The sequence below is a fragment of the Anoplolepis gracilipes genome, chromosome 11 (assembly GCF_047496725.1).
Source record: "Anoplolepis gracilipes chromosome 11, ASM4749672v1, whole genome shotgun sequence".
Lineage (NCBI taxonomy): Eukaryota > Metazoa > Arthropoda > Insecta > Hymenoptera > Formicidae > Anoplolepis > Anoplolepis gracilipes.
In genome coordinates, this window is record NC_132980.1 from 4,746,663 (window position 1) to 4,760,293 (window position 13,631).

Here is a 13,631-nt window from a genome sequence, read left to right on the forward strand (position 1 = left end):
CTTTAATAAATTTATTGAGTTTGTTAATACTATAAAAAGAAACGATCATATTAGAAGCTTTAATATAGTTATTGAAATGATCTGTTAATCCTGGTAGGTATGGTATCGTAAAATACAAAACATTACTATTTTCTATATGTTTTTTGGTGTCCGTAATTTTTGATAAGGATTTAATGTGGAGAAATTTTAACCGTTGGTTAATTATGTTGAAGATTAGTTTTTTTGAGTAACCATTTTCAAGTAATGCATTAATAATGTTATGTAAATTCTTTTGGAGATAAATGGGATGTGATAGTAAGAATGTCCTATCAACTAGATCAATAATTGTTCCCTTTTTTTGGCAAAACGGATGCTGGGAAAAAAAGTTAAGGTATTTCCCAGAGAATGTATTTTTATGGTACCAATTTGTAATGATTCCCATTGTTAATAATAAGGGTGATGTCTAAAAAATTTAATTTGTTGTTATTCTCTAATTCTAACGTAAATTGTAACCTCGGATGTAATGAATTAAAAATTGAGGCCGTATGGTCCACTAATTTCGTAGGGGTTGCTAAAATGATGTCATCTACGTATATAAAAAAGAGAGGAGGAATAAGATCCAAATACTGTAAGGCTCTGGTCTCTAAATCCTGTAGTACTATATCTGCTATTATCGGGGATAATGGGGAACCCATGGGGGTACCAAATGTTTGCCGGTATATCACATTGTTAAACGTAAAGAAAGTAGAGTTAAGAATCATTGAAACATCGTTTATGAATTCAGATTTCGGTAGTTGACATTTGTCTTCTAAAAAATGCCATCTATTAGAAACACTTTCCAAGGACAGGTCAATAGAGATATTCGTAAAAAGAGATACAACGTCTAACGAAATGAGTGAGTGATCATAAGGTAATTCAATATCAGAAATTTTTTGTACCAATTCAAAGTTATTGTCAACATGGCTGAGTGGAAGAAGAAAATTTCTTTTCATTAAATTGTGTAAGTAGCACGCCAATTCGTACAAAGATGTCTGAACAGAGGAAACTATGAATCTGTAAGGGCAGTTCTCTTTATGGATCTTAGGGAGTCCATATGCCCTGGGAAGGGAACCCTCACTAAACGACAGGGAACGGTAGCAGTTTAGAGAGATGTAATCATTATCTTTCCATCTCTTCAATAAATCATGAAGATTAGAAATAATTTTATTAATCAGATCTTTTTTAATACATAATTATGTTAAAGTAAAAATGTGTAACTGCTAGTTGCAAATTCGGATTTTTTTTTAAAGATAACTATGTGTTTTCTTTACACCAATTGATTCGTCTAATTATTCTCTGCATAAAAGTATTAGGGTAAGATAATCAAAAAATGAATATTTTACGAGATATCTTGAATTTTATGTCAAAATATTGCAACTTTGAAGCCTTATAACTCAAAAAATGTTTAATGAAAAAACATTTTATCATAGTGTTTTGGAAAGCTCTCGAAGTCAGCTACAAGAATATATAACAAAAAATAGGGGGTGCCATTTAAAAAAATTAAGATGACCTTCACGTGACTTTCAAATGACTCTTCAAGGTCAGACCAATGATACCATCTTATGGCCCTCTTGAAACTATACAACTCTTGCCTGAAACATTTTTCTCTCACAGGCTTGGTTTTCGAGATATTCGACTGGAGGAATTAAAATGGGACACCCTGTATAAGTAACATTTAATATGTTTTATCAAGCACATATTTCTTGACTTACTCTGCACAGTTATAATTAACCAAATCTTTTAAGTTAACCAAATCTTTTTTAACAAGGCGTATCATATAATATTATATATAATCCTTGATGAGTGAAAATAGGAAAATAAAATCTCAATAAAAAAAAGAGAATCTCATTCAGTTCTTATATATCCTTTACAAATTTATACACTTTTACACTTGTTAATATCATATTTTGCATTTAAATTCTTGACGCCACGATACTCGTAATATCTGTAATAACTATAGTATTCATATATATATACATTATAACACATTATCAAATATATAATATCTATAATATTAATAATTATGTTTTATACAGATACTCATTTGTGTATACTACGATATTGTGTATACTACTATTGCATTTTATCATTCAAAATATAATTAAATATTCAGCCCAATTTGTATACAAAAAATGAGTAATAAAACTTTCTAAAAATAATATCTTTTATTTTTATCCACTCCAACATATAAAGATCCCATTTTATAATTTGAAAACAGCCTTGCTTATCTTTCCCTTCTTCAACGCATCCAAAGCTTCTTTATATTGAGGCAAAGAAAATACTTTAATTCCTAATTTATTGTAATCGAGATATTTCTCAGATAGTGGCTGCAACAAAGCTAATCCTTTAAGAAAAGAAAAGGGATTTACAAGCGCGCCCACGATGGTTAGCTCTTTCTTATAAATCTGTAAACAATATAGAATAATTAAATAATTAAATACAGAATAATTAATTAAAAATAGAATAATTTTTCAAAGGAATATATCGATGGTTTCATAACATAGGAACTTAAGTCCGAAATCGTAATATTTATAGAAATAAAAAAAAATGATAATAATTTAAAATTAATTTGATAAAAAATACGTTTGAAGAATACGTCTAAATATTTTTATATATTATTAGGATTATTAACAGTTTTGCTATAAAATGCAAGTCATATACAGGGTGTCCCATTTTAATTCCTCCAGTCGAATATCTCGAAAACCAAGCCCGGGAGAGAAAAATGTTTCAGGCAAAAGTTGTTTGATTTCGAGGGGGCCATAAGATGGCACCATTGATCTGACCTTGAAGAGTCACTTGAAGGTCACATGAACGTTATGTTTAATTTTTTAAATAGGTCACCCTATATATTATTGCATATTCTCGTAGCTTATCTCGAGAGCTTTCCAAAACACTATGATAAAATGTTTTTTCATTAAACACTTTCGAGTTATAAGGCTTCAAAGTTGCAATATTTTGACATAAAATTCAAGATATCTCGTAAAATATTCATTTCTCGATTATTTTACCCTAATACTTTTATGCACAGAATAATGAGACGAATCAATTGATGTAAAGAAAACACATAGTTATTTTTAAGAAAAAATCTGAATTTGCAACTAGCAGTTACACATTTTTACTTCAACATAATTATGTGTTTTAATTACGCCAATTGATTTATCTCGTTATTCTGTGCATAAAAGTATTAGGCTAAGATAATCGAAAAATGAATATTTTACTAGATATCTTGTATTTTATGTCAAAATATTGCAACTTTGAAGCCTTATTACTCGAAAGTGTTTAATGAAAAAACATTTTATCATAATGTTTTGGAAAGTTCTCGAGATAAGCTACAAGAATACGCAAAAATATATAAGGTGTTCCATTTAAGAAATTCAAAATGACCTTCACGTGACCTTCATGTCTCTTCAAGGTCAAACTAATGGCACTTATGTCCCCCTAGAAACCATACAACTTTTGTCTGAAACATTTTTTCGAGTTTTTCATATTTTTCGAGATATTTCACTAGAGGAATTAAAATGGGACACCCTGTATAGATAGCTTTCTTTTTTAATTGGGATTCCCTATGTATGAAACCTTAGATATAGTTCTCATGGCTATAAGTTTACCTGAAATGGTTCAATTGACATCTTCACTTTTGGATTAGCGACACCGAATACACACAAGCGACCACCGTGACCTAGTAAAGAAATGGCCGCTTCCATTGCTGGAGCAGAGCCGCTGCAGTCCACGGCTATATCAAACTCTTCTTTTAAATCGTTTGGATTTTTAACTTGATAATCTAGACCTGTATGTACGCGTAAAAATACATATCTATTAGAACTCTTTCAAAAATTATTCACGTTGATACACAAAATGTATAAAATAATGCTTCAACATATTTTTCAATATATTTTTATATTACCAAGATGGGCGGCGAGTTCTCTGCGTTTTTGATTCAGTTCACTGATAGTGACGGTCTTTCTGAGACCATGTAAATGAAGTAGACAGGCCCACAGTAAACCTATGATGCCGGCGCCTATTACAAGGACTTTGTTTCCTATATTTACGGGATTAAGTTTATCCCAGCCGTGAGCAAGACACGACATCGGTTCACTCAGCACTGCATGATACATTTCAATCTCATCCGGAAGCAAATAAACCTACAAACAATAGATGCAGATGAATAATATACAATAGATGCGAATTATATGAATATATATATACTACAGTCAGAAAGTTTAAGACCAAAGAAATTTATAAATTTAATTTATAATTTTTCCTCAAAAAGTAATGTAACCTATTTCCTCAAAAAGTAATGTAAACTATTTTTACTTTTGCAATATTATAACATAATCTTATTAATCAAAAAAAGAAACAATCAGCACAATGTCATGCTTCAGAGTGTAAAAACAAATTATTTTCTCGAGGAGCAAAAAAAGCCGTCGTTATCAATTAAGTACACTGAAAAATTTTTATAGGAGATATAGACTATAAGATAATAAAAAAACCTAATTGATAGGATGATTTTGTTTAAAAGTTATACAGAAAAAGAGTGAACTTTTTTTTTATGAAAAGTGTTCAGTGATTTTTCATAAATTAAAAACTTTTATTATTTGTTTTCACTACTATGTATTTTTTTAAAATAAAGTTTAATTCATTTATAATTTGAAGCATTTCTATTTTGTATTTTTTCCGTGATCCTTATTTATTACTTTGATCTTAATCTTTCTGACAATAATGTGTATATATATATATATATATATATATATATATATATATATATATATATATATGTATGTGTGTGTGTGTGTGTGTATGTGTGGGATAATAAAAATAAATATAAATTTAATGTCAATAAATAGTTTGAATATATTTAAAACACAGTTCTTGTGCAGGGCTAATCAGGATGTGTAGGATGTTATATATGTATACAATGTGTCTCAAAGAAATTGATTGTTTTCGTGATAAATTTTCAACAGTGACAACTTTTCTATTAATTTGGAATCAATTTTATTTTAATAGAAAATAATCATATCGTATAACAGAGAAAATTCATTATTTATACTTGAACTACTCTTCATTCTTTTAGTCTGTATTTTATTACTTTAATCTTTCGATTATTCAGGATATTTTCTCAAATCTTGTAAAATATTTACTGGCAATTTGTGGTATCTTCTAGATATTTTTGTTCAAAGTTTTGAATAAGGAGAATATTTTAAAGATTTTTAAATGCAATTTTTTAAACTAAATTTGTAAATGGAATTAGATCAGAATTCAAGAATTTCAAGAATTTACTAAACAATTTATTATTATAAAACATTTTTTTTTGAGGGACACCTTGTATACAGGGTGTTCAGCAACAGGTGGGACAAAATTTAAGGATTGATTCTACATGATAAAATAAGACAAAAATCAAGAATAACAAAATTGCGATAGAGGCTTCGTTTTTTAGTTATAAATATTTGAAAATTTGCGTAAAAGGTGCCCAAAGCATGGTAAACCGCAAAATTTATGGCGTGCGTAGACTACATCGACTGAATCGCTCTCAAAATACTCTGTGACGCAAAAATATGCAGCGAATTGCCGAGCTTTAGATAGCCTCTATTGCAATTTTGTTATTCTTGATTTTTGTCTTATTTTATCGTGTAAAATCATTCCTTAAATTTTGTCCCACCTATTGCCGAACATCCTGTATATTACTGTACCTGAGTTTCCGGGACAATCGCGTGTGTGGCCCATCCTCCATCTCTAAAAATGCCTATCGCACTTGTGCAGCCAATTTTACAAAAATGATAATTCGCGTTGTGGCAGTGATCGCATTTATTGCATCCGTTGTTAGGATCGATGGCGACCCGCTGACCGACTTTAAATATAGTCACTTCCGATCCAAGCTCATCGATCGTACCTACAAACTCGTGCCCAAGTGTTAAGGGCTCATACTCTTTACATGGAAAAGAACCCTAAAAGAAAGTATTTAATAAAACTCCTGTTTAGAGGAGGATGCTCCAATGACCTTAACATATGTTTTCAAGGTCATCACCCTTACTAACTTCAAAAAGTTTTAACCGTCGCTCGTTATTTGTTGAAAAGTTATATACAAAAAAGTTACAAAAATAGAACATAATTTTTTCACATCATTTTTAATGAAGCATATATTTAATGGATCTATTTATTTACATGTGACACATTGAATGCATGCGCGTGAGAGGGACTTCGCCTCTTCCATGCATCCCCTCCCCCCCCAAAAAAATTAACTTAACCCAACCTAGGTTACAAAGCAAACTCATGTATGTTTAAATATATAGATCCATTATAAAAATAGATCCACGAATGATTTTCTTCTCACATAAAAAATTTCATAAAAAATCAAAATTGTGTGTCAGAAATATAATATATATATATATATATATATATATATATATATATATATATATATATATATATATATATGTGTATATTAAGAAATTCGTGACATTCGTAAACGCATATTAAAAATTCAGAAAATTGATAATTTTCCAACCGTCTGATATACACGGTAAAAAACATTTTGTACTTTTGTTGAAATTTTCTTGTGTAGAAATTTTTGTGTTAAATTTTTAACATACTCTTATGTTAATATAATATACTGTCGTTATGTTATTTTAACTTTTCTGCATTAAGTTAATATTCACCGTTTCTAAGAGTTAAAACAACACAATTAACAAGTAAATCTTACACTAATTCATATTTTTGTGTTAATTTTTTACATATTATTTGTGTTATTTGTTTACATATTTGCCTTCTGTTAAATTAACATTAAAATTGGAGTAGATAAATTAGGACACGAGAAATGTGTCAAATTTAACACAAAATTTTTTACCGTGTAGAAATCTATGGCACACTGACTCTTCGATTAATACCATATTTGACCGCAGAAATCAAAACAAAATCGCGAACTTTGATATATGTATACATATATGTTAGATATATATTATATTTCTGTATAGCAGATCATATATTTACTTCTCAAATGTACACAGTGTTGAAAACTAGTCTTTTCAAATGAAAATTTTTTGATTATAACTTTTTAACAAATATCGAGCGACGGTTAAACCTTTTGAAGGTTACTCAGGGTAATGATCTTGACAATATATGTCAAGGTCAAGATCACTGGAGCATTCTCCCCTAAACAAAATTTTACTCTGAATTACTGACTTTTAAATAATGAAAAGTCTTATTATCTTATAAAAAGAATGTGAAATACTCTCTCTTATATATTAATATTTATATCTTCTCTACACAAAAGAAAAAAAAATGTAATATATATATGTATAATACTGTGATATTAAATTTATGTAAAATTTTGCTGTGTCAATGATACAATATCTTTGGAATCACAATACAGAATTTTTACATTTTACAATTTTGATGATAGAAAAATTATGTATATTTATAACAGTTTTTATACCTCCAAAATGTGAAGATCCGTCCCACAGATTCCGGAATACGCGACTTTGATTCGTATTTCATTTGCTGCCGGTTTAGGAAGAGTATTTCGCTTTTTTAAAATAAGTGATTTAGTCGATAGATCAAAGCTCAAATATTCCATTGTGCATCTCTGCTTGAACTGTATCTAGAACACTAACTGATTCGGTTGCTATCATTCGATATTTATAAGTTTACGACATAAACAATTTTGTTATCTTGAGTGGTTAAGTAAGAAATATGTATACATTTCGTAAGAGGTATAGATTGTCAGCTTGACGTCACGCAAGAATCATGACTTGTGCATTAGTAAACGTACAAATAATAATGTTGAACAACAAAATATAATTTATAATTGTTGTGTATTAAAATATTTTGTGTAAAATTTTATAAAGGTATGATGGCCAAAAATTATAGGGTTTACGAGATATTTCATAATTTAATTTGACATAACTTTATTATACATGAACTATGAAATAGTAAAGTATTTATTTTTCAATTAATTCAATCAATTCTTGCCTCACAATACTTTTATGCGCAGAATAATGAGAAGAATTATTTGGTGTAAAGAAAACACATTGTTATTTCAAAGAGAAAATAGAAACTTGCCACGAGTAGATACATTTTTTACAATTTTTTTACACATTTTACGTTTACATTTTTTACATTATTTTTATAAATTAAAAAAAAGTTATGTAAGGATTTATGTATATGTAAACGTATATACATGTAAGTGTGTGTGTGTGTGTGTGTGTGTGTGTGTGTGTGTACATAGTCGTTTTGATCGACAAAACTTTATCTATAGACAAAAATATAATAAATTAGATATTTATTTTTAACAAAAATACTGTTTTTTTTTATTAGACATATAATTGATTTTTTTATGCATACACACAAGATATCTCACTTGATACTTGCATCTTAAATATTTTTCTCATCAATAATAATATATCTATTTGTAAATGAAAAAAAGCTCAAAATGGAAAATTGAAATAGAATAAATAATAGAAAATAATAGGATATAAGAAAAATTGCAAAGAACACAATCGGCCAGAAAACCAACGGATCGAGATTGAAAAATGTTTAATAATCACCAAAGAAGAAAAGGAAGGTCAACTCACCGAAATTATACAATCATTAAGATTGAACATTTAAACGGAATCGAGAGAGAGAGACAGCATAATAAAGTTAATAACGGACAGTCAAGATAGATTCCATATTCCGGGAAAATTAACTGCAACTCACGTGTCACAGCATAAAATACCAATCACAGACAATCAACCTATAAATACTCGACAATAGCGTTTTCCTCAGACGCATAAGGAAGAAATAAATAAGCAGGTAGAAGAACTCGTCGAAGGAGAAATCGTAAAATATTCACAGTCTCCATACAATACTCCCATATGAATAGTACCAAAAAAGAAAGATTCAAAGGGAAATAAGCGATGGAGAATGGTTCTGGATTTCCGCGCTTTACATGATAAAACCATTGGGGACGCATATCCGTTACCAAATATTGTCGATATATTAGATCAATTAGGAGGAGCGCGATATTTTTCGATATGCGATTTAGCATCCGGATTTCACCAGATTAAAATGGATCCTGAAGACTGTCATAAAACAGTTTTTATAACCCCTTATGTGTGGACACTACGAATTCGATCGAATGCCTTTCGGTCTAAAAAACGCACGCGCTACCTTCCAACACCTAATGGGACTTAGTATTAACTAGGTTACAAGGACAAGAATTATTCGTCTACATGGATGATATCGTTATCTACGCTATTTCCTTGAAAGAGCATGAAAGAAAATAACACGCTTTAATAGACCGACTCCGTAAGGATAATCTAAAATTACAGCCAGATAAATATGAATTTTTGAAAATAGAAGTAACGTATCTAGGACACGTAATTAGCAGGGACGGAGTAAAACCAGATCCAAAAAAATTAGAAGCAGTACAACAATTTCCAAGACCCAAGACGCCGAAAAACATTAAACAATTCTTAAGACTTGCGGGATATTATAGACGTTTTATACCAAATTTTTCCAAATTTGCCAAACCATTAACAATATTATTGAAAAACGATACTCGCTTTGAATGGACACCTGTACAAGAAGAATCTTTCCAATTTTTAAAACAAAAATTATGTGAAGAACCGGTATTACAGTATCCAGACTTTTCTAAACCGTTTATTTTAACCACGGACGCCTCTGGAATAGCCATGGGCGGGATATTATCGCAGGGAGAAATAAATAAAGATCGCCCCAAAGCATATGCCTCACGAACCTTGACCGACAACGAATTAAAATACGATACATACGAAAAGGAAGCACTAGCTATAGTTTATTGCCTCAAGCATTTCCGATCTTACCTATATGGAAGGAAGTTTACCTTAGTTACAGATCATAAACCATTAATGTGGTTTAAAAACGCACAAGATGCGAACATGAGAATATTACGTTGGAGATTGAAATTATCAGAATACGACTACGATGTCGTAATAAAGCCGGGAAAACTAACGTAAACACAGATGCATTGTCACGAAATTCTGTAGACCTTCAAGAAACGGATTGTAAAATTATAAAAAATAAAATTTTGAATCCAGATAACCCAACAGGCGCAGAAATAATTTCTAGAATGTTAGATGAATCAGACAACGAAGAGGAAGAAGATGACGATTTTACTCAACGCTTTTCGGACACCGAAACAGACGATGAGATAGACAAAACAGAATATGAAATAAACGAAACAGACGAAACAATCGATACAGATACATTATCATCCACATTCGAAGAATTAAATAGACTTCCTGAACCACAGATTAGTCAAAATAAAATACAAACAAGAAGTCAAACAGCAAGATCAAATTTTAAACAAAGTGAAATGATTAAAGAACTTCCCTCTGACAACACCGAAGAATCCGAAGAAAAAAATGATCCGCCGGATAAGGATGACGATACTGAAGAAGAAGACGAAGAGGAAATTATCAACCAAAATCTAAAATCACGGAAAATAAAACCTCACTTTCAAAAATTTCGCGAAATTAATGTCATAGAATCCCGTGAACTATTATTCCTACGAAAAGACAATAGAGTATATTTCGTCGATACTAACGGAAACCCTTTGAATTCTGGTTCACAAAAACTTTTCGAATTACCAAACCTAAGGTCCCTTACTTTAAATGAACCTAAGACCATAAAACATAAAAACTTTTACCACATAGCCTTACCCGTTAGCAAAACGCAACAGGAAGGACCGACAATAACTTTAAACCGAATTACCGTCGCTATAACTAATTTGAGCGATATAACCGAAGAATTAAAATTAAACAATTAGTATTGCAAAGACTGAAATGATCAATAATGTACCATGGAATAATATTAAATCATCACTTCAGTTAACATTCTCCGATGCACCGACTAAAATAATTATTTGCAACGGATTAATTAAATATCCTCCTAAGGACTTACGACCTATTATTATCGGTGAAATGCACTGCCTACCTACGGGAGGACATCGCGGTGTCACGAAAACATATAACAGAATCAAGCATAACTATTACTGGGAAAATTTAAAACTAGATGTTCAACAATACATTCAACAATGTCTACAATGCCAACTAAAAAACTCGTTGTCAAAATCAAACAACCAATGATAATCACAGACACGCCTGGATCTTTCTTCGATAAAGTTGCGATGGATATTGTAGGACCGCTACCGAAAACCGAAAGAGACAACAAATATATTTTAACGTTACAAGATCAATTAACAAAATTTTGCATGGGAGTACCGTTACCAAATCAAACTTCCGAAACTATAGCAGAAGCATTTGTAGATCGATTCATCTGTACTTGGAGCACTAAAAGCAATATTAACAGACCAAGGACGAAATTTCATTAGCGATTTAATGAAAAAGGTTGCTAAGCTATTTAAAATTCGCAAATTTTGCACGACAGTCTTTCATCCTCAATCGAACGGATCATTAGAAAGATCACATCACGCACTAGGAGAATATCTGAAACAATATGCAAACGAACAAAAACAATGGGATAGATGGATCAGCCTCGTAATGTTTAACTATAATACCAACGTACACGAGGCAACTAAACACACTCCATACGATATAGTTTTTGGCAAAATAGCAAGAATTCCATCAAACGAACCCCTCGCATCAGAAGATAAATTAGCAAGCTATGACGAATATTTAATAAATCTAATCACTCAGTTACATACGATTCAAAGAAACGCGCGCGATAACGTTATACAAGCCAAAATTAAGTAAAAAACCCATTATGATAAGAAAATTAACCCACAAAAATTTAAGCAGGGAGACCAAGTATTTTTGTTAAAAGGTCCGAAACCAGGTAAATTTGGAGATCAATATACTGAACCTCACGAAGTTTTAGAAATCTTAAATAAAAATAACGTAAAAATTAGAATAAAGAAAAATAGTCGAATTGTATATCCAAACCGGTTGCGAATTTCACATATTAGACCAAAGATTAATTAATTATATGCACTTTCAGATGAATTCCAGAATTAAGAGAACCTATACTTTTCTTTCTGTTAAATCAATTAAAATAAGGATTAGAAAATACATATATACATATACATATATGATAACAATAATAATAAAAAAAGAAAAAAAAAGAAAAAATCTCTCTTTCTTTATATATAAACATATTTACCTTTTAAGAATCGTTATATAGGGGAAAGGCTGGTAGCCCTGGACACTTAAATAAAACCTGTAAAAATATATATATTCAACAAATTTTAATTAAATTTCTCTTTTACGAAATTAACTTTGAACTTTTTTGATTCATTATAAACAAAAAATAGAACATTTTTTAAAAATTATTTTAGAAAAATAAATCAATAACTTTTTGCTTCTATTTTTGAGCAGTCGAAAAATGGCGGGTAGCCCCGAACATATATTTCAATAGTTATTTAAGCGTTCTTTTTTCTTATACAAATATCACAATAAAAATATATATTTGAATATATACCCTCACTTATATATATTTATTAAAATTAAGATTTTTTTTCTCACACATGTAAGTATTATGTGTACATATACCGGTTTTATATTTGAGATGTATCACGACAGATAAGATTTTACTGTTATTAAGTAAAATACCTTGTTCTTATGCTTGATTTTTCTTAATTTTCCACACCACACACTTTGTTAGATACTAACGGCACTCGCGACGCAAAACATTTTTTTGTCCGTTTGTTATAAATATGGCCGTCTAAAGACTTGTCCGTAATACGTTTGATCATAAGGGTTGTTTTATCCTTAATCTAATTTCGTACAATACAGCGCATGTGCAATTAACATGTGCAATAAATAAACTCAACGAATATTCTAAGAATGTTCTTTTCTATTATAAATATATAATTTCCAATTGTAATGTTTTATGTATATTCATATAATATTTGATTTGATTATTTATATAATATTCCAAAATTGAGAACATTCGCACTTGATAAGAATATTCATAGAATATTGTGCTATCTGGGTGTTGTCTGTTTATATTTATTTATAATTATTTAAGTGATAAATAATGATAATAATACGAAGTTATAATTAAAAGTAATTATAATTATTGTATATAAATTTAGCTACATGAGAATTATTTTTAATTAATTAATATAGTCATAATTACGATTATCTTTCTAATTAAATATTATCCGATTTACGTCGTGTTTGGTGTCATTTTAATCATAACAATCTCAGTAATTCATTACAATTATTTTTAAATCAATAAAATACGAAATAAAAGTTTCAATTTTTGTTTTATAAGATGTTTATATTATAAATAAGATAAGATATCCGCGAGACTGATGAGCGTCGAAAGCGAGATGAACGACATCAAAGCGTTCCGAAGTCTCGTTTGTGAGGATTTCTTTATCCAACGCGTTTTTCGTATCATATATCATTTCACTATAAAAAATAAAATTTTTTTATTTTTCATTTTATCGGTTTAAAAATAATTTTAATGGATTAATGAGATTTTTACGATTAAAATGGCACCAAACACGAAAAATAAATCGGATAATATTTAATTAGATAATCGTAATTATGACAAAGCCGGAATGATGTATTATCGGTTCTTGGATGACTCTGTCTATCTCATCTAAATAGTTCGGACATAAACCATAGCAT

The 13,631-nt window shown here is 29.8% G+C and overlaps 1 protein-coding gene across 1 annotated transcript; it reads right to left on the reverse strand.

Moving 5' to 3' along the window:
• Positions 1–1,861: 1,861 nt before the first annotated feature.
• LOC140671094 (sorbitol dehydrogenase-like) lies at positions 1,862–7,632 on the reverse strand. Its single transcript, XM_072902154.1, has 5 exons — positions 7,448–7,632; positions 5,706–5,960; positions 3,923–4,160; positions 3,627–3,805; positions 1,862–2,423 (listed from the first exon to the last, which is right to left on the reverse strand). Exons 1-5 carry the CDS (start codon positions 7,586–7,588, stop codon positions 2,220–2,222), a joined length of 1,017 nt encoding a protein of 338 aa, XP_072758255.1. The 5' UTR covers positions 7,589–7,632; the 3' UTR covers positions 1,862–2,219.
• Between the last annotated feature and the right edge of the window lie 5,999 nt (positions 7,633–13,631).